The sequence below is a fragment of the Vidua macroura genome, chromosome 2 (assembly GCF_024509145.1).
Source record: "Vidua macroura isolate BioBank_ID:100142 chromosome 2, ASM2450914v1, whole genome shotgun sequence".
Classification (NCBI taxonomy): domain Eukaryota; kingdom Metazoa; phylum Chordata; class Aves; order Passeriformes; family Viduidae; genus Vidua; species Vidua macroura.
The window spans coordinates 98,077,725-98,099,251 of record NC_071572.1 but is presented as its reverse complement, the minus strand read 5'-3'; the positions used below and the strand labels follow the sequence as shown (position 1 = coordinate 98,099,251).

At 42.3% G+C, this 21,527-nt stretch overlaps 1 protein-coding gene across 2 annotated transcripts; it reads left to right on the top strand.

The window, feature by feature from the left end:
• The first annotated feature begins 993 nt into the window (after positions 1-993).
• On the top strand, positions 994-19,819 carry LOC128803423 (phosphatidylinositol 3,4,5-trisphosphate 3-phosphatase TPTE2-like). Of its 2 annotated transcripts, none has more exons than XM_053970368.1 (19): positions 994-1,128; positions 1,756-1,835; positions 3,904-3,981; positions 6,125-6,172; positions 6,880-7,038; positions 7,430-7,549; positions 9,191-9,290; positions 10,092-10,155; positions 10,673-10,737; positions 11,303-11,363; positions 11,613-11,694; positions 11,777-11,865; positions 14,368-14,429; positions 15,360-15,440; positions 16,442-16,547; positions 17,189-17,286; positions 17,665-17,760; positions 18,227-18,297; positions 19,566-19,819. In XM_053970368.1, exons 1-19 carry the CDS (start codon positions 994-996, stop codon positions 19,666-19,668), a joined length of 1,698 nt encoding a protein of 565 aa, XP_053826343.1. In that variant the 3' UTR covers positions 19,669-19,819. The 2 variants fall into 2 exon arrangements, with proteins under 2 accessions (XP_053826343.1, XP_053826342.1); XM_053970367.1 differs by lacking the exon at positions 994-1,128 and adding an exon at positions 1,278-1,296.
• Positions 19,820-21,527: the final 1,708 nt, after the last annotated feature.

The following is a 21,527-nucleotide window of genomic DNA, read 5'->3' as shown; positions in this document are numbered from 1 at the left end:
GGATCTGGTGGGTTGGGGGCAGTGTGGCCCCACACAGAACTACAGAATCAATTAGAAAAGATTTGGAAAGTCTTGGAAAAGACTTCAGCAATCACTGAGCCCAACCTGTGTTTGAACACCTCCATGTCGATTAGACAATGGCACTATGGTCCCATGCCCAGTCTTTCCTTGAACACCACCAGGGATGGTGAACCCACCAACTCCCTAGGCAGCCTGTTCCAGTGTCTAATGACTCCTTCTGTGAAGAGTTTCTTCTTAATGTCCAACCTAAACCTCCCTGCAACAGAGTGTATCTTCTTGTCCTGTCCCTATTTACCTGGGAGAAGAGGCTGAACTCCACCTGACTCCACCCTCCTTCCAGGCAGTTACAGAGCGATGTCTCTCTCCTCTGAGCTCCTGCCCTTCCGGCTAAATGTCCCCAGGTGCACTCAACTGCACCTTGTAGGACTTGTGCTCCAGACCCATCACTTACCTCTGTTGCCTTCTCTGGACACACTCCAGCACCACAGAGTCCTTCCTGAAATAAGGGATTGGCCAGAATTGGACACACTACGGGAGGTGTGGCCTAACTAGTGCTGCACTCACCGCCCTGGTCCTGCTGGCCTCACTATTGCCGGTACAGGCCAGGATGTATTCGCCTTTTTGGCCACCTGGGCCACAGCCTCCTGGCTCAAGTTCAGCCGCTATCGACCAGCACCCCCAGGTCCTTTCCAGCCACTCTGTCCCCAGCCTGTAGCGCAGCCTGGGGTGGTTGTGACCCAAGTGCAGGACCTGGAATTTGGCCGTGTTGATCCTCATGCTCTTGGGTCTCAGCCCATCGTTCCAGGCTGTCCAGATCCCTCTGCAGGACCTTCCTACCCTGCAGCAGACCGACACTCCGACCCAACCCGCTACTGCCCGCGAACGCCCCTCCGGTGGGCTGGGGAGCCCCGCTGCCCGCCCGCGGCCTGTGCGGGCGGTGCGGGGGCGGCGCGGGGCAGCGGGGCCGTTATCATGGCAGCGGGCGGGTCCGCCCAGCCCACCCCGGACCGGCCCGGCCCGGCCCAGGTGCAGCCGGGCAGCCCCGCCGGGCCCCTTATCCGCAGCCCGGGGGCGCAGAGGCGTGTTCGACCTTCGCGCCTCTGCTCGGTGGGTGAGAGGGGCGGCGCGGCGCGGCCCGGCCCGGCCCGGGGGAGGGAGGGGGAGAGGGAGGGCCGGGATAGAGCCCTCAGGAAGTTTAACCCAACTTTCCGCTGAGTCCGCGGGGCGCCGGGGGCGGTGTCCAGGCTCGACTTTGAGCCCGGCGGCCGCGCCGAGGTGAGGTAGGGGGGAGGGCTCCGGGGGGGTCTGCGCTAGCGGGATGCAGCGGGACCAAGTGCGGGCCTCCCGGCCGGGAAGCTGCTGTGTGCCGGGAGGCAGCTCCCGGACCTGCTCCCTGCCGTTCGGTCCGCGCCCGCAGCTCTCCCGGAGGTGCCAGCTGGGGCTCCTCTGTGTTTCAGAGCTTGAAGCAGGGTGAAGTGCTTCATCGCGAGGTAAAGATGCTGTTATCGCTGTGGTATGTTTGGTGTAGTCAAAACCCCTTCATCAGAGTGCTGACTGCCTTGACTCTCACCAGTGTTATAGCTGAAGATTGAGCTTTGTCAATCATAGGGGGGAAATAGTTGAAAATGCAGTAGAAGCTTGGCTGCTGGGACCCTGAGGGTGAGGCTGTTATAAGATGCTGCTATTCACTGTTTCTTGTACTGTCTCACTTTAACTCGGTGTGTTTCTCTTCAGGTCAGCAGAACAACAACAACAACAGGCAAAATGACAGCTGTGAGGTATGAACAAGGGACCCAGCCAAGAGAATCATCTGGGTGAGTGAAAGGAGCTGTGTCAGTGAGGAGGTTTGGGATTTAGTATGTGGTGTGTGGTCCCCTGTCTTTAGGTTCTTAGTGTTTAAAATATAACAAAGGGAATGATGGCGTGTCTGAAGTTTATATAGCATAGTCTTTTTATCTCCCCTCTGCCACCAGTGCTGTTGTCTGAGAGGAGGGATACCTTTGAGAGAAATATGCTGTTTTGATTCACTTGTAAGTAGTTAGTAAGTGATTGATGAGTACAAGGTCTCCATCCCTGATATAATAAGCCCATGGCATTAAAGTGTGCTCTCTTTTAGCGTCCAGACTGTCAAGAGACTTGCAAGAGAGTGTCAAGATCTCTTGTCAGGCAAGACTCTTTCTGTGCTTGCTTTAAAAGTCTCAAGTCTGAGATTGCCTTTAGCTATGAGCAGTCAGAAAAGCTTGTGCTCTGTATGGAGTGTGTGCATGAAGGAAACAATTTCTTCTAATATGTCCTCCTTTTATTCTCTTCCACCCCCATAGTCAAAGCCTAATTGTACTAGCTTGTGGCTGAACACTTATTCTGTCTTGGGCAACAAGTAGATATAGAATGATCAGCAAAACAAACTCCCTCTGAGGAAGGCATTATCTAGAACTGAATTTTTGTGTGGGAGCACTATGGAAACAGTGTACTTGGACTTCTGTTTTATCTTTGTATTAAGGATTGTCTTCCTAACTGAAAACACTTTTGTTTCTCATTCTTCTTGTGGCATATTTTAATCACAGTAGAGGATAAGAAGGTAGCATTTGATGCACTTCATGTGTCTGCAAATATAAGCAAGTGACCTGCAAAATTGCTGCAGCAGTAGCAGACTTTAATAAGTGAAGCATTTCTGCTGTTCAGTAAGTGTAAACACCCAAGTGAATATTCTGTAAGAATAGCTGGGAAGCAAACCTGAATGCCTATCCATCACTAAAGCTTTGCTTCAGCTCTAGGAACAAAATGAGGCAGCAGCTTCACTGGAAATACTGGAACTAGGAAATGAGGTTTGAATGCTAAAATTGCGGCATCAGAATAATTCTTCTACTGAGCCTGATACTGAGTGCAAGTGGTAAAGCATCAGTATTGGTTCCTGAAACTAGGAATGATGCTAGGAGAGGCATCATTAAACTTCTTGCTTAAAAGGTGGTTAGCCCAGACTGCAGAAGCAGTGCTGGTGCATGAGTCTGTTGCAGAGGATGAAGAATATTTGAATCCTCAAAATTATTACACTAATGCTTCAAACATGCTAGGCTGCCTCAGAACAGCATGGAAGCATCAATATTGAATATGTGTGTGTAGCTGTTCCTGCCCACGAAGCAGTGAAAACAGAGGCAGGGCCACGGCAAGCACTGGCTGTGCTATTATGCATCACAGTATTTCTGTGGAGAAGACTGAAATAAAGACTCCTGGATTTTGATGCTACACTTTTTCTCTGAAATTGTCATGTGGCCTTCAAAAAAAACCAAAAACTTGATCTGAAGAGACCCTTTTAAGGAAGTTATGGCAAGCAGCCACTACCCCAAAAAACTGCTGTTCCAGCACTAGCTCAGCTGCTGCTCTGGTCTTCCAGTTTCCGGTCTGGTATCCTGCTCTGCACAAAAACATCTCTATGCTATGACTTTTCCTGGTGAAAACATTAATCCTCTGTACAAGAAAGTCAGTAACAGCATTAATGTCACTTGGACTTTCTGAAGTCCTTTTGCATATGCATATTTCTGCTACCTCTAGAGCCTGGACTGTTGTGTCCTTAGCAGACTGGTGGATGCAGTGCTTCAAAGCCCTTTATCCTACTGCTGAACTCCTCTTTCTCTTTTGTGCAGGGGTGAAAAAAGGGAAACCTTTTGAGAAAGGGGCTGCTAATAGGAAATAGATCAGCACTAACCAAGGTGTTCAGCTGTGCTAACATGGGGAAAGTCTTTCTTCCCCTGGTACTGGGCCTGTGCTCTGGCTCAGGCTGCTGCTCACTTGACAGTTAGTTATTTTTTTTTGAAATAACAAAGCATAGCGATATACAGAGTTGACACCTCTATCAGTGTGTGACTTGTATTATTTCTTTGCCAGCTCTCGAACAGCTGAAGAGGCCACAGTAAAGATTGATAATGGTCGTGATGAGGGTAATGGACCAGACACCTGTTCCAAGTAAGCTAATGATATACTAAATTTTTTTGCTTACCCCCAGAAGTGGAATCTGATGAGCCAAAATAAGAAGGCAGATGGCTTGTTGAAGTAGAGATAAGCCCAGTAAAATGATTGATATTGACATTTTTTCTAGTACATAGCGAAGACAAATAAGTTGAGGAAGCCTCTTTATCCCTCTAGAGGTAAAAGTCTAACCCAAGAACACAAGTCCATCATATTATGGAGAACGGCTAGTCCAAACCATATTGACTAAATTTTCCCAAAAGAATGAGTTTGTGAGAGCACAGAAGAACAAGTGCTGGTGAGACAATGAGGTGAATGAGTACCTGGGCATAAGAATAAGCAGTGGCACACATCAAGACTAAATTGTCTGAACTTAACTAGTAGTTACCTCTATTATTGAAGCAGTTATTTCCTGACAGTGTTTACCTCATATTACTCTTAGAGCAAGCTTAGTCGAGTCAGCGGCAAGTCCTGCAGCTCAAGAACAGTAAGCCTAAGCCTGTTACTTCAGTTATTCTGTGTGACAACATGTTTTTCTAGATTTTGGAATTTACAAATGTATTTCACAAAAGCTCTAAGTTAGTTATGTAATCAAATGTGCCATGTTTCCTTCAACTCGTTTAAGATGTTGGCAGGCCAAATTGGAGTGGTGTATGCATATATTTTTGTTTTGAGTGTACCTAGTTAGAGGTACTTTTCTATAAACTGTGTAAGTTGGAGTCTTGGTGTCCCCACTACAATTGTAGATTTGACTGGACAGACATAGACCAGCAAACCATTAGTGTCACCATTGCAATGTTTCCTTAGATATTTGGCATTCATAAACACCAGGAAAACCTTTTATATGTTAAGCTGCCTTCAGGACAAGGCATATATTACATCCTTGACTTCTATAGGAATAGTGAGGACTACAACCCACGCGTATTTTTCCAGCTTAAGAATGCAAATGTTTGCTGGTTAGACCTTGTACCTTAGTTTAGAGTAAGAACCTAATAATGAAAAATGTGGGTTAATTCAGTAACCCCAGTAAGATGCTGCCTTAGCACTTCAGAGGTATCTAGCCTTGTCTTAAACTGGGTTATTGAAGTGCACCAAGTGAAATGCAATGCTGAAGTTCTCCTAGAGGAAACAAGTATTTTGGACAGGATCACTGGGGTGCAGTGTGTATTACTGAGCTGACAAAAACTTCTTGTAACAGTGCAAAACAATCTATCAGTACTTTTTGTGAGTATGTTAGGACTAATGGTAAGTCCTGCTGTTAGTGATATGCTTGAAAAAAGGTGTTTTCTTCTAAGTGTCTAAGAAAAGACTTGATGCTTACATTAACAGACTAGCAGTCTGTTTTTCACTGTCAGCACTTGAGTTTTGCAGGTTCTACACCAAGAACTTCTACCTTAGTTCTTGGTGTAATCTAAAGAGGCTTCCAGCCAGAAAGAGAGTTACCTAAAAGCTCTGTTCTAAACCAAAGGGTTTAAAGTATTCCAAAGAGGCAACAAAATCTACTGTAATTGGAAACAAGAGCTGTGACTTTGCCAGGACTGAAGATAATTCTCACAACTGGAAGAACTTGGTTTCAGAAACAGTTTTTCTTAAAAGATATTTGGATTTTCAATCTGAAAGCCAAAGTGATGTTTCATTTTTAAAGTAGAAGTGGGATTTCTATTCCTCTATTCCAAAGGCACGGGAGCTGTTAACAAGTGCAGCTCTTTTCAGATCTGGGGAAAAAAAATGGTCTGATACAATAAGCTAATATATGGAATGAAATATATTAAGAGATGTTTGTCTTCCAATCTTCCTCTTGACCAATATAAACCCACTTCTTATAGCTTACTAAGCCAGAGTTCAAGCATCACTGGAATTGTGACATGGAATAATGTTCTGGATAAGTACATACTGCTGTATTTCTAGGGTCTGTAAGCTGATTAATACTTTTTCTAACAAGTGATCAAAGTACTGTTTTCAAGTACTCTCTTAACCTATATACTTCATGAATGCAACTGAGTAATCTCATCTTAGAGAAGTCACTACTGTGCAGAATACTAAAACTAAAGGAATGTGAACAAAAGAATATAACTGTCCTTGCGGCTGATACCTGTAGCAAAATATCACTTGTTTTGATGTCAGTTCTCTTCTCTTGCAGTGCAACTAGGAGAAAAATTGCCCCCTTTGTGATGTCATTTGGATTCAGGTAAAAGCTTGAGCTTGTAATGATGTGGGAAAGGTAAAAATAGTCCTCATTTCTGGTGTAAGAACTTAAGAACTCCTTGAACATCAGTAACACCAGCTTGCTCTGTCTGAAAGTGCTGAATCCTTTGAATCCCAGGAAAGGTAACTTGAGAAAAGTACTAGAGTTGAAAAATAATACTTAAACAGATATGACTACATTCTTCAAGAAGAGCTGAAATTCAGAACTGTAAATGTCATTGACTTGGATAAAACCTCTTTAATGGCTTATTCTTGGCTGGCAGCCTTTGAACAAACAGTTGGTCAGTTGTGTGTAGTCTAGGTGCTGGAACAAGGCAAGCCATTAAAGGCAGTTATTTTTAAGGGACAGTATTAAGTCATGAAAGGGAGGGAAGCTGAGTAAAATGAAAGCAGAAATGACACTAGTATGCCTAAAGCATTCAGGTTTGCACTGCTTCTAGGTAGCTGTGAAATCATAAATTAATAACTACAGCTGTATCTGAGGTAAATGTATGGTTCCACATAGATGAGGGTTTTTGTGTACATCACTTAAAAATGCAGTTGGAAACCTTCAGCTTCTAATTGAGCAGGCTTCAATCGATGTAAGAGAACAACTCTTGCTGGAACAGCTTAGATATCAGCATTTATGCTGTTTAGCTGATAAGTGTTCATTCCTACCCCTGAAACTTCTTTGTATTTTTCTCTTTGCAGAGTATTTGGAGTTGTACTTATCATTGTGGACATTATAGTTGTGATTCTGGATCTGGCTATCAGTGAGAGAAAGAAGAGTACAGAGATTCCTGAAGGTGTTTCCCTGGCAATAGCACTCTTCTTTCTCGTCGATGTTCTCCTAAGGGTGTTTGTTGAAGGGTAAGACATAGGCAAAAATTAAGTCCATGTGGCAAGTCCTCAAGATAGGAAGGAAGCAAAACTTAAAACTTGAACTATGAGCATGGTGTCCTGTAGGCTAATTGTCTGGTCATAGATAATAGCCATGTCTTTTCTTGGCTGTGTATGTTGGTGATTACCATTCTATGGAACAACCTTTAAGTAAGTGAGCACTTGGAAACTACACAGTTTTTCCATAATTTGTGTGTACATCAGGGCTAAGATTGCTTTCTTAGTGAGACTTCAGTGCTTAGTGTTAAGAAAAATTGCAGGAGTGCTTGTCTCCAGCAGTAGCTCTGTATATCTTCTTGAAGATATATTTCAGTCTTTGCTACCTATATTGGCATCTTTCTAAAACTCTCCTTGGTTTCAGCTTCAGGAACTATTTCCAGTCCAAACTGAATATTTTGGATGCATGTATAGTTGTGGGCACCCTGTTAATTAATTTGACGTACTGCTTCTTAGAGGTTGATGCAGCAAAGGAGATACCAAGGTAAGAGTGGTATGGCAGCTGGTAAGTGTGAGCTCTTTTCTTGATAATCTTCTAAGAGTTTTCTTGGGCACCTCTAAGCCAGATGTGTGCATATGGTACAGACCAGTGCAGGATAGACACACAGCTTTGATCTGTGGTTATGCCATAGGCTGTCCCTGCCTCGAAGGCAGAAGGGATCTGAACATACTAGTTGAGGTAACTAAAAATGGGGCCATAAAATGCTCTGACTCAAGCACTTTTTGGGGAAAGGTGTGCAGTAGACTTAATAGAGAGGGTCTAATAGAGTAGATTTAATGGAGGGTCTGAAGAAGGGCAGAGAGAAGAATTGCATTATCATAGCAAATGGAAGAGACAACAAAGGGAGGATCTCTGTCTAAAAGATCTTTCAGTAGAAAGAGTTGCCAAACTGCCTTGTTTCCTTTGCTTTGCTTTCCCAAAAGCCTCATGGTAATATAATGCCGGATTTTTCAGCCATGATCTGGGGAGAGAAAACATGCTGTTTATGTGCATGGGCTCCTTCAAGTCCTATGTCCTTCTGATTTCTGTATCTTGATCAGATAATAACCTGTGAAATGAATTAATTCCTGATGGAGGCAGAACTACAACTTTAAGATGAGTTTATCTGCACTAGGTTTGACTTAGAGAAACTTTCTTGCATCAGCCAAGGAAAAGTCAAGCTCTTAAAAAATAAATAGAATGTCACCTCCTGTCCCAAATTCAGCTGACTAATGGGCATAAGAGGGGAACGTTATTCCAGAAGAAAACAAAAAGTTTAGACAAATGTCTGTAAGTACTAGTTTTGTCTTGAAGTGCTTGCTAAACTTGGGTATCAAGAAGTAAAACTGTCAAAGGAATAGATCTTGCAGCTAGCTTCTTCCTGTGAGCAATACTGGAGTTTTGTCTCCCTTACTGTTGGTATTCACCTGCATTTTTATGCAAATGTATCAAAACCTAGAATGTATGTGTGCTACTTAAAATGTATGCTCACTTATCTCCTTAAGGAATGAATTGAATATTAGTTTGCCCTTGTCCCTAGGAGTGGGGGAAAGCAGCTGCTTCTGTTCAGTTGTTTTGATAGAACCGCTCACCTAAGCTTCTTTCCTGCTTCAAAGTTCAACAATAGTTCAAAGTTCCTCAAACCAAACCAAGTGTTCAGGTTGCTGAATGATTAAACACGGGATATATACTGATCTGTTCTCAAGTTTCTTAATCAAGTCATGATGTACTTAGCCTGTCTAGCTTCTTTTTAGTTATTTTTCATGTGGCTACATACACTTTAGTGTGGCTGTATGCACTTAAATGTATAGTTGAGAATAAGCTTCAAGGAACAAAAACTTGGTGATAATAACATGCGTAATGTTAATGGAATTTGTTGCTTTCTAGCCAGAGGTGCCTGTGGAAGTCTGTTTGAGCAAGTAGGGGATTTCCTAGTTCTGCTAGCTGTTGAGAACATGTACTCACAAAATACCCTTAACAATAAACCCATTATGTTGTGTTTGTTCCAAAATCAGCCTGGGATGTCCTTGTTCAACATATGAAACAAAGTTTTAAACTTTCCCTGAAACAGCTTTTAAACAGCTTTAATCTTTGCCTGTAAGTTTATTTGTGTTCATTTTCTTCCATGGTGAATCTGTTATCTAGAATGGTTATTTTCCTCCGAATTCTGAGAATTGTCATCTTGATAAGAATATTTCGTCTGGCTTCACAAAAGCAGCAACTTGAAAGGGTGACCAGGAGAATGGTAAGTTGGCCTCTTAACATGTCTAGACTACTACTACTGTTTCCAACTCTTTCTTCAGGCAGCATCAGTGGTTAGTAGCAAGACTGACCATGGCCTATTAGTCTGCTATTGATAGTGTTGCCCAAGCAGCACATCTCTTTGATGTCCCTGACAGGGCTCTGGAGCTTTGCCTCCAGCCTCAGTAAAATCTTGTCATTCTTGGCTTTGTTCAAGTAAGCAGCAACTTGACCTGGAAGGCCAGCATATCTAAGTGATTGCAACACCCCTTGTGTCTCAACTGACAATTTCTAACTTGTGTGGTACATAGACTGTTTTTCCACACATGGGGGAAGGTAGGAGTTTTAATTAGGAGCTTTATTTTGAGTACCAACAAAGCAGTCTAGCTGGTGAAGCCCTATGCACTGTCAATGCCTCTTATTTTCATCAGGGGCATTAAAGTCATACTTTAAGCTTCAAGTATGTCTTATTGTTTAGGAATAAGCAATCCTTAACTTTATTCTTTTTCCCCTCAGTCTCCAAACACTCAAATAACAATGACAGATTCATGCTGCAGTATTCATAGAATCTGCAGTGTTCTTTTCACTAGAATAAATTTTGGTATTTATGGGTAAAAATTCTATACAGAGCTTCTACCTAGAAGTTAATACAAGGAATTTGCTCTTGGATAATGCTGTAATGAAGTGAGGCTCTGCTACTCAAGCTTAACTGGAGAGTCTACATGGTTGAATTTTCCTAGTAACAGGCAACACTTGGTGATCGTTGGTATTCTTGTGGAAGATTAACTTTTTTCTTTTTTGGCAGGTCTCTGAAAACAAAAGACGTTATGTGAAAGATGGCTTTGATCTGGATCTCACTTATATTACTGGTTTGTGGAAACAAATGTCACTTTGCAGCATGTTATGTCCTGTGAAGACTTGTTTTGCAGTTAATAAGAGCTTGTCATGAACTACAATGTTTTAGGCTCATGAAATTTAAGTATGAAGTCAAACCAGGCCTACTCCTTTTCTGTGGGATTTTGAAATATGGATTCCTGACTGACACTATTCCCCAGAATTAGCCTTCTAGGAGAGTTGTACATGCTGTATGTAATGATAAAAATTTACTTGAGGCCTAGAGAACCAATGTTGGGAAACTATTTACTTACAGTATTTTTGCTTCTGATTCTGTGGAGACTGACACTTGATGGTGACTGATCCTTTGGGAAGCATTATTTGTCTTGCTCTAGCTTTGCTAAATGTAGAGGAAAGCCTACCAGAAAGGGGTAGACTGTTCTTATAATTAGGGTAAGAATAAAACATGTCATAAGGATGTTTCTCAGTCATATAGTTCTTATGTGCAGGGGGGCTTCCTGCTGTTACTTGTGATTGCTGTCTTCTCAACAGATCGAATTATTGCAATGTCGTTTCCATCTTCTGGGAAGCAGTCTTTCTACAGGAATCCCATAAAGGTAAAAATCTTACCTACCAAATTCACTGTTTCTGAAACATGTTTCTTTTATAGGTTCCCACTAATTTACATGTGATCTAGATCATGTCATTCCTAGTTTTGCTGCCTTTGCTGGTTGGAATGACTGGGTGATGATCTCCACTGTGCTGCACTGCTTATGTTGTAGTGTCTCAACTAAACATAGTGGTTTTGTCTCACAGTGGAGACACACCAGTACTTTGATGCTCCTATTCTTTGGGAATGTTTTGAAGAATCAGGGTGGTTCTGTCCCAGGCTAGTAATTGTGATCTGTTCACCTAAATAAAGTTGCTTTAAAGGTCTGTATACATAATATCCTTTTCAGAGCTCTTCCTCCTGATATTGTAGAAATATATATAGGACTAGGAAGATAGCTGCAGTAGTACATTTATTCCAGATGAGAACCTGAGCTGTCAGGTTGGAAGGGCCTGCTTTCCAAGTGCTGTTCATGAGTGCAGTTGTTGATCCCACCTGGGGGGTGGGGGGGTTGAGTTGGCAGTGGAAATAACAAGTGGAGCACTAACTACTCTAAACTCATTATTGCTTAGGAAGTTGCAAGATTTTTGGACACCAAACATCCAGGCCACTATAAAGTCTACAATCTCTGCAGTAAGTATGTTTAGCTGCTGACTATATTTGAGATAAAATTTAATGTATGAGTGAAAAGTATGAAACTAGAAGCTAAGCATTCATGGCTTTAGCCAAGTTATCCCTGTTTTTTTCATTTTAATATGTCTATTAACACTGCTGTATTTTAGACACTAGTACATGCTCAGACCATCCCTTGTGTATTACAAACCACTTTCTTTGTTACAGTCCTTCTCCCTTCCTGGCATAACTTCAGATCTTTCCCTATAGGTGAACAAGGCTATGATCCCAAGTACTTTCACTACAGGGTGGAAAGGATGTTCATTGATGACCACAATGTCCCAGCACTACAGTGAGTCTTGTCAAGAAATACATACATTGCAATAGTTCTATGTAGGCATTTGCCTTGATCCACTAACTTTCCTCTTATTTAGCGACATGCTGAAATTCACTGCCAGTGTCCGTGAATGGATGAGTCAAGATGAGAAGAATGTCGTAGCCATTCACTGTAAAGGGGGCAAAGGTAGGATTTCTCATGTGCAATCTGTGTATGCTACCAATCATGCTTTTTTGTTATTGTAGCTTCTTTGATTCAAGTTTGGCCTTAAACCATACTATGACATGGGTTTACGGTGTAATTTGCCAAATGCTGCCGACACTGTGATGACTAGCACGACTGCAGTACTCTGTTTAGTATTAAACAACCCCATTTTTAGGTAGTCTAAACTAGTTCTTAGTCTAAGCTGTTATTATGTGTCCTAAAATGTTCTTCAATAACTTTCTGGTTTTCTGGCAGCTGGGACAGCAGTCCCCCAGGAGAGACTGGGGATAGGGAGGCTACTGAAATTGCTACTGTTAAAAGTGTTAGGCTGCTGCTTTGGCTTCTGGTTGCCAGTCACCCATGCTGAATGTTTTGCACTGTAATGTGGCTCAAATCATCCATTGTTTAAGTTGGAAAAAGACCTTTAAGACCAAGTCCAACTGTTAATCCAGTATTATCAGATCTACTACTAAACTGTCTCTCAGTGCCACATCTGCACATCTCCAGGAATACCTCTGGGAGTGGTGATTCAGCCACTTTCCAGGGCAACCTGTTGCAGTGCTTGATGACCCTGTTGGAAAAGAAATTTTTCTTAATATCCAATCTAAATCTTCTCTGGGACAACCTGAGGCCATTTCCTCTCCTGCTATCACTTGTTACTTGATGGAAGAGACCAATCCCACTTCACTATGACCTTTACAGTGAAAAGGTCTCCTCTGAGCCTCCTTTTCTCTAGGCTAAAACACTCTCAGTTCTCTCAGATGCTACTTGAAGACTTGTACTACCCCAGAGCTGGCTCTGTTGCCCTTCTCTGGACACACTCTAGCATCTCAATGTCTTTCTTGTTGTGAGGGGCCCAAAACTTAATGCAGGATTCAAGGTGCAGCCTCTCCAGTGACAAGGATAGAGAGACAACCTTGGTCCTGCTGTATCAGAATATTGCTGATGTAGGCCAAGATGCCATTGGTCTTCCTGGCCACCTGGGCACACTGATTCATGTTCAGCTGCTGTCAACCAGCACCCTCAAGTCTTTTTCCAGTGGGCTGCTTTTCAGCCAATATTCCCTGAGCCTGTAGCACTCTGTGGGGTTGTTGTGACCCAAATGCAGGTCCCAGCCCTTTATTGAACCTCATACAGTTGGCCTTGGTGCATTGATCCAGCCTGTCCCTGCCCTCCAGCAGATCAACACTCCCACTCAACTTGGTGTCTTCTTCAAACTGACTGAGGATGCACTCAGTTCCCTTGTCCAGATTGTTGGTGAAGACATTAAACAGAACTGGCCTCAATCCTGTGCCCTGGGATCACCACTAGTGACCAGCTGCCAACTGGATGTAACTTCATTGTGGATGTAATGATTCTCTGGGCCTGGACTCCAGACAGGATTTTACCCGGTGGAGAGTGCACCTGTCCAAGACCTGAGCAGCCAGTTTCTCCAGGAGACTGCAGTGGGAAATGGTGTCAAAGGCTTTACTAAAGCCCAAGTAGACAACATCCACAGCCTTTCCCTCATCCATTAACTGGGTCACCATCTCATAGAAGGAGTTCATGTTGATCAAGCTGGACCTGCCCTTCATGAATCTGTATTGGCTGGGCCTAATCCCTGGTTATGCTGTATTTGTTGTGTGATACCACTCAAGATGATCTGCTCCATAACTTTACCCCTCTAGAATGTTCCAGATACTGCTGGATCTTAAAACAAGATACACATGACATTAGGTGATAGAGTACAATGAAATTTTATGGAAACAAGAATAGTGAAAGCTGTCAAACATATGAGCTAACCTGCAGGTGCTACCTGAACCAACAGTGGTGTGGGAGCTGTTGAAATGCATAAATAACTGCAAGTAAGACAAATTTCCCTGCAAATGTCTGCCACACCTTTAGCCACCTGCTGTTACTATTGCAAATACTTGGCTTAAAGTAGGTGGTTACTTAACATTAAACAGTTGCCCCCAGGTGGAGCTCTGTCTTAAAAAGTTTTGCAAAACTGAATGTTGAAACTACCTGCAGGTCAACACCAGCTTGAAGAACAAGTATAGGGAGGGTGACTTGACCTCTTGAGATTTTTAAATTAAAAACTGAAACTATATAGGCATCTTCATGCTAGCAGACGTGATGGCTTCTTAGCAGGGTTGCAGGGAAAACGGTTGGGGCAGAGAAACAAATCTTGACACTTAAAGCATTGGGAAGTTTCAGTTTAGAGCCTCATTTAGTAAAGTGCTTGACTCTATTTCCTGCTGGAGTATGCTGATAGTGACCAGCTGCCTAAGTGTCTCTAGTAATGAAAAAGTGGAGACAAGGAACAAGTTGACAAACTGTAGTATCTTGTCTTTAACTCATTCTTCTCAGAAATACTTGACTACTTGACTGTCACTTATAACTCTTGAAATAGATGAGATAACAGGATATGACTTCACCTTCACAAAATAATCTCAAATACCTTTGAACTGCTCCAGTTTAACTTGTATTTTATGTCTAATACAGGCAGGACTGGAACAATGGTCTGTACTTGGCTCATAGACAGTGACCAGTTTGAGAGTGCAAAGGTAAAAATTGCTGTTTAGTTTTTGATTTGTTTAGTATTCAAAATGTCCTTTTAGGATTTACTGAAATGGTAAAATGCCCCAGTACTATGCAAAAATTCTACACTAGAAAAAGGGTTCTCTGAAAAGTCTGGTTTTAAAAAAGTTCATGCAAGTCTTGCTACATTGTAAATTCTGGTGGAGACTATTTGTGATCTGAAAGAAGTGAGAAAATTGTGCTTAACAGGTTACCAGCTTGAAGGATTCTTTTTGGAGGAATAATGTGTCTAGGGTCTTGAGCAACAGCTTAAACTGTACCTGACTTCTGAGCAAACTCTCCTAAAGATAGTATCACTGGTTTAAGTGGTTTTAAGCAATTTTTTGCCCAGTCTCCCTCCAAGTAGTGTGAGGCATCAAGAATTGTCTTGTCAGCTAGCATTATAAAAGAAAGCCCTTCTAGGAAAAGGGAGAAAGATCAAGTACCAGCCAGGACAGGTGCTGATGTTGCTTTAGTATCCCAGGTCTGATATATCAGCTGGAGGCTGGGGATGCAGAAGGCCCAGGACACTCAAGGTAGTCTGGGCAGACTGTATATCCATTTAATCACTTGTTTGCCTCTGAGTTTGCTTTGTGAAGATATGAGCTAGTGTTCAGCTTGGTCTGCCACAGAGCACTTGAGAAATATAGATGGTTCTGAAGCAAGTGCTTGAAAGTCATATTGCTCTACTTCACTTTTTCATGAATGACAGATTTGTGTGTCTGACTTCCTAATTAATACTTTCTTCTTGTAGATAAAAGTCTCCTTTAGAAGGTACCAAAATAATTATTGCATATTTCCACTTGCATTCCTTTACTGGACTTGAGTAGTGTAGTTCTAATTTACTATTCACTTCTCAAGAAGGGGAATGGTGGTAGGATGGATAGCTTAACCCTTGAAATTATCATTCTATGTAGGAAAGTTTGGACTACTTTGGGGAGAGAAGAACTGATAGAAGCACAAGTACCAAGTTTCAAGGAGTTGAAACACCATCACAGGTAAGCTCGAGCAGGTTTAAGAGCAGTAGTCCAACCAATGCTAACCTTGTGAGTGCTTATGCTACCCTACCTCCCCTGCCTTGTTTCAGATATGTAGGTTTCTATTACTTGCTTAACTCCTGAGCTTTCTGTACTCTTTCTGTGAGAGTTAGAATATGAACAGCTGACAGGGTTGCTCTGCATCTTTCCCCTTCCCCTTATACCTTCCTCTGCATAATAATGACAGCTCTGAAGTATAGTATCTAGGATAACAAAAGAATTCTCGAGACTGGGAAAGCTTTCAGTCCAACCCCACTGTTCAAGCAGGGTGACCTGGACAGATGTGTGTGGTCAGGTCTAGAATATCTGCACAGATGCAGATTCCACAGCATGTCTGGGCACCCTCACAGGAGCATGACACCGTAAGGCAGTTGGACTGTTTAATGAGGATGCACAGAAGCCTGCGGCCGAGCCTGGGATGGGACCGTGGCTTTCTGGAAAGAAAGCTGATTTGGCTTGGGTGGAGAAATGCATCTTCTGCAGACTGCATTCACTGGGAAATACTACACAATTTTTTGCCTCAGACCACATTTTTGCACATCTTGATTTACTGTTCTGCGTGATGCAGAGTTGAGAAGTGAATCTTGTGATGGGTACTTAAAATTGCTGGTATAAAATAGAATTATAGCTGTCCTTCAATAAAATGAAAATTTCTAGTATGTTTAAACATTCAGCCTCTTAAGGCTGAATAAAATATAAAATATCCACTTCTTGCTGAACTAAAAAGTACAGAATTCTTCTTAAAACATAAAATTTAAATGCTGTTTAAAAATGTAGACATTGAATTTGTCTAGAAGATTGTTTCTGCAGGGAAAGGGAAGGAGAGCAATTGTACTTCTACTTTGGACATTGGAGAGCTAAAAACTTGGAGTAAAAGATCTATTTAAATCCTACTTCTGCCTAGAATTAATCTGTGGTTGGTACAGAAACTGTATAATGTGTCTGGGTTTTTTGCATTACAGAGTAGGTATGTTGGGTATTATGAGATCCTGAAAAACAAGTATAACTTGGAACTCCCACCAGAGAGACAACTCAAAATAAAAAACCTCAAAATCTACACTATACATGGTAAGAGCTCTTGTATTTGGGTATTCCTCTGTCTGGTAATGGTTTCCTATTACAGGCAGCTGATAATTCTCTCTCTTGCTAAGCCCATGATCAGAATGTAGACTTAACTGGGATTTGAGAATTTAAATGACACAGAACACAATGAAGAGTATTTTGTAGTCAGTTGCTCTGTGTTGTGTCACTTTCTAGACGTCTGACCAAATGATGGCTCACATACAACCTGCCCTTTTTTGGAAGGGGAATCACTTTTTACGTGAGACTAACTCCCCATGTGGAACTGGATCGACTAATGTTTCTGAGCTTTAGATACATGCCTGTTACAGTACATGTGTGCTGATAATCTTGATCAAAGGCTGGAAGTTCATCACTCCTTGTTCCAGGGGAGTTCAAACTGCTGTTACTGTTCAGTAAATGGAACTAGATTTTACATTAGCCTGTTCCCCTAGTGGGGGGAACTTCAAAATGCAATTTTCAGCCACTGAAAATCCTGGCTTACCTTTAGCATTTGAGTTCTCTAGAGTCTTGAGCAAGGCATTCTGGAAAGAAAGCACTTTTGAATAGGACTGCAATTGGTTTTCATGACTACCTATGTTTCCAGCTAATGTCTATGCCTCTGGTATAATGCAACACTTTGTTCCTAGGAGTTGGGAAAGGCAATGGAACTGATATGAAGGTGCAGATAATAGTAAGGAAGAGAATTGTACTACAATGTGTATGTGCCAATCAAAAAAACTGCAGGGTGAGTACTATGAAGACACACAAGTTGAGTCACAGAAGCTAAAAGCTGATTTTTAGGTTAAAAGTGTCTTACTTGTATGTCCAATATTCAATTTCTACATAGTCTAAGTAAATGGATGATGTAAATTCCAGGAGGACAAAAAAGCTAAACTTTGCCAAATCTTAGGAAATATAGTGGTGAGATAGTGAAAGATTTCCCTGGGAGTCACTTAAATGCAAATAGTTCACTCTGCTCTGAGCAGCTTAAACTGTTGTCTGTTATTCCAGCACTGCTGGTGTATTTGTGTACCATGAATGAGTAGTTAGGTCTTGTCATGAATTGGGCTCTTGTCTTGCTGCAGAAACTTTCATAAAACAAATTCTTTATTCTGTTATCCAGCTCTTCTTTGATTCTGAAAGTGACGCTGTAGTCATTGGCTTGGAAGACTGCCCTATTCTACGTGGTGATGTGAAAGTCAGATTTGAATGCAGTTCTGTAAGTACACCAGTGTGAAGACCTTCAGTTGGGTATGGGGAGAGGCCACGGTGCAAACTGCAGTGGGTCCTGCCTGGCTGGGCAGCACGGGGCAGAATCTGTTCCTTCCCAGTGACTCCTGCTGTGTCTCACTGTGCAGTGAGGATGCAGCAAGTGGTGTAATATCAGCCTAGGCAAGCAGGGGAAGCACCTGGCTGTTCAAACAGCAGTACAACCAAGGCATTTTAGTTGGGTACCTGCTGCTCCCTGGTCCTAACCATGGGAGTCTCACATCATTGTATTGAATGACTTGGTACTGAAATAATTGCAGAGAAAACAGTGATCTGTGTATGATCTGGGGCTCTTCAAGTGTACTGGTTCTGGCACTGTACCTTTTTAAACCAAATTAATGAAGAAAAGGGGGTATGCTCTACAAACAAAAGTTCTGTTGTATAACACAGTCCTTAAACAAGGTGTTTGTGTTTAGGCTCTTCCAAAAGGCTATGATGGCTGCCCATTCTTTTTCTGGTTCAACACTTCCTTTATTGAAAATAACAGGTAAGGATATTAGTGAATACCTTCAGATCCTAACTTCTGGTGTCTGCATAGAGCTGAAAGATCATAAACATAGTGCTGAAAGCTGAGATAGAGCAGGCCTGATCAGCCAGCTACCTTTCATGTGGGTACTGGTCTTTGATCCGCAGCTGTAACTTGTGAGCTGGCAGTTGCTCATGCTGTGACAAATATTTTAAACATATGGGACCTTTTTATCTTAACTTAAACCACTGGATTATTTCCTTGGTGCTCTCTAACCATTGTTAATGAATTTGAATTAAAAAATGTAATGCTAACCATTCAAATCTGCCATCCTCTATAGTATGGCTGCCTGAGAAGCAGGAACTCAGTAGCTTAGCAGGCAGACATTAAGACCACAGTTAGAGGTATTGATGCTTGAGATCACAAAGAAAAGCCTTCTTATGGCTTCTCATGCTCTTGATAAAATTAGAAATTACTGTGATTTTGCTTGTGGAGACTGAAACTCCTGGAGAAGCTCCAGCTGGCAAAAGTTGGGCTTGTCTGCCTTGCTTTGGGCATGATGTAGAAATGCAGAGACAAGAGAGTCTTATCTTTGGTCTGCCTTGCTTGACAGATTTAGGTAGAGGAACAGTGAACTTGGCATATAAGATATAATTACTGTGTTCTCCATGACTGGAATAGAAAGAAGACAGTTTTTACTTAACTGATCCTGTTAGAGCCTGAGGAGAGGTAGCCATGAGTCTCTTTGTAACAGTTAACTTAATATGCTCAGCCAGCAATGCACCTTGCAGTCTCAATGCAGACCAATTAAACCAAGCCAGTGCCAGGAAAACTGCATGCCAGCTGTCTGATGGCCCTGCAACATTGCCATCTTGAGGGTTTTGCTGAACAGCTTTGTTTCCTCCAGAACTATGGAGGTTAGTAGCCACTAGGCTACCTTTTGAGTACTGAATCAAATCCTTGCCTTTAGGAAGGTTGGTTATTAAATTCCTGGCACTTGTATCATATCAGGAGGCCTTGAGCTGAATGCAGTATTCATTTCTCTCTATCTTGCACTGTGGGGCTCTGGGAGGGTGGTGGGGAGCCAATCCACAAACCCATCAGGTTGTCTTTGTTTCTGAGATGACTTAAGATACAAAATACTGTGCAGGCATGGCTGATGTCTGTTTAAATTCAAGGTCTGGGGCTGTATTTAATATTCTAGGGCTCAGCTAGAAGATTTTTCTAGCTGGCTGAAAGGAAAAGCATGTCATAGGCTGTAAGATATGCTACTGAATTTTGTCTTTCAGACTCTACCTTCCCAGGAATGAGCTGGATAACCCTCACAAGTCTAAAACATGGAAAGTCTACCGTGAGACATTTGCTGTGGAGGTGAACTTTATTAATGCGTAAGGGAAATCTGAAAGAAAGAAAACATGTAAAATTAATCTCTTTCCTGGAGAATGTCTTGCTGCTTCAGTATAAAGTGAAGCAGTGTCACTTGGATGTATCTACACAGAAATACATAAAGTACAACTTCTCAAATAAAGCTACATGAAGTTCCCTTGTGCAGTGCCAAAATACTCTGAAGAATCACTTAATGTCAGTTGACTGTTACATCATGGGCTGTTGGATTCTTGGAGCTTAGATATCTCTGCATACAGCTAATTCTTGTGTGAATAATCAAAGACAATTACCTGTATTTAAGCATGAGCATTAACATGATGGTGGATGAATACCAGCAGTCTGCATGAGACTGGAAAAATCCGACATGATTCCCTCAACATTGGGGTTTTCCACAAATCAGTAGGATATGGGAATTGAGAGGGAGAAATATTAATCTCCCTCTGTTGGATTGTTGCTTCTTGAGCAGAAGCCTTGGTATTGAACTGCTCTTCATCAGTAATCAGTGATGTAGTTGATTTGAGCAACACCTGGCCTGGGAGCTGCCTGTGGAGGTTGGAGACTGCGCAGCTGCTTTTCTACTGCTGTACCTCGCCACAAAGGGCTGCAATGGTCACTTGCCCTAAGGCTTAAGACTGGCTCTCATCAGCTCCTGAGCATTCCAGCTGCCTGGGATCAGTTAGTGTGGCTGCCTTAATACCTGCATATGAGGGGTTTGATCTGTGCACCTGCTCATTTGAGCAAATAGTGCAAATGCTTACTGGCTTCTCTTGAGACCTGTAATGCACAAACTTCCAGGATGCTTATTCTACTTCCACCTACTCTCAGCGGTGCAGCTCTTCTGTGCCTTCATTTGTGTGAAATGTGTTGAGGTGTTAGCTTCTTGGTTCTGCTGCTTCATTAAGTCTTTTTGTTCCTGGGAACCAAAAAGTGGAAGGGAAATGACATAGCTTTCCAGTTAATGAAATAAGCAGAGAGGTCATGTACCTCCCTGTGCTTACTTGAAGGTAGTTATGTACTATGAAGTACACCATGTGTGGGCTCAACTTCTGCTATTGCTATATATTTACCTCAGTGTCCACGTGAATGTAGCTAAAGGCTAAAAAATGATGCCCTTTCATTGCAGCTACAAGTGGCTGATGCCCAAGTTCATTTTGGCTTAGCTCAGGCAATTGGATATCTGTCTACTGTCTGAGGATGCCTTTTCATATAGTTGGCAGGGCACCTAAGGTGACCCATCTTCCTGCTTAGGGAGTAAGCCAGTTTCCTCAGATAGCAGCAGCAGAGGCTGTACCAGCAAGTCAGATTTTCCTAGCCGAAGCACATGCAGTCAAGTGAAAACTAATGTGTTAGCAAGAATGAGGAGCACAATAGCTGTACAAGGGATATACTGTTTCTCTTGGGAGATCCAGGCATCACTGCTCAGAAGAGGGTAGCAATAGGCCCTGCCTCCCTGTTCCACTGACCTTCACAGGGTAGTGGATATTTGTCCCGTATATATGTGGAATTTACGTGACCTATGCTGGACTCTCGGCATTCTTCTGACAGAAAACCTTATAGCCTGTATCACGGTAATCTAGAAACTTGAAATTTGAGGTGAACCTTAATACTAGAACTGACTTTGGTGCTAACAAAGCAACAGGCCAAGTGCTGAACTATGGGTTTCATTTTCCATAGATGTAAAATCAGCAGTTGTTTCACAGCACCTTACTATCGCTGCCCCCTTCCCCTCAGTTTTGAGGACTTTATATGTTCATTGATTGTATAAAGTCTTTTTCTTTCATTCCAGAAAGGTGGTGATGCTGAATTCAACCTTTTTGTTTCTCAGTTAGATGAGCTTGTTAAATGGCATAAACAATCATCAGGTA

Coding starts and splice junctions, on each gene's coding strand:
- LOC128803423 (XM_053970368.1), top strand. CDS start 994: ATGGCAGCGGGCGGGTCCGCCCAGCCCACCCCGGACCGGCCCGGCCCG. Junction 1,129..1,755: donor GACCTTCGCGCCTCTGCTCG/GTGGGTGAGAGG, acceptor GTTTCTCTTCAG/GTCAGCAGAACAACAACAAC. Junction 10,156..10,672: donor GGATCTCACTTATATTACTG/GTTTGTGGAAAC, acceptor TCTTCTCAACAG/ATCGAATTATTGCAATGTCG.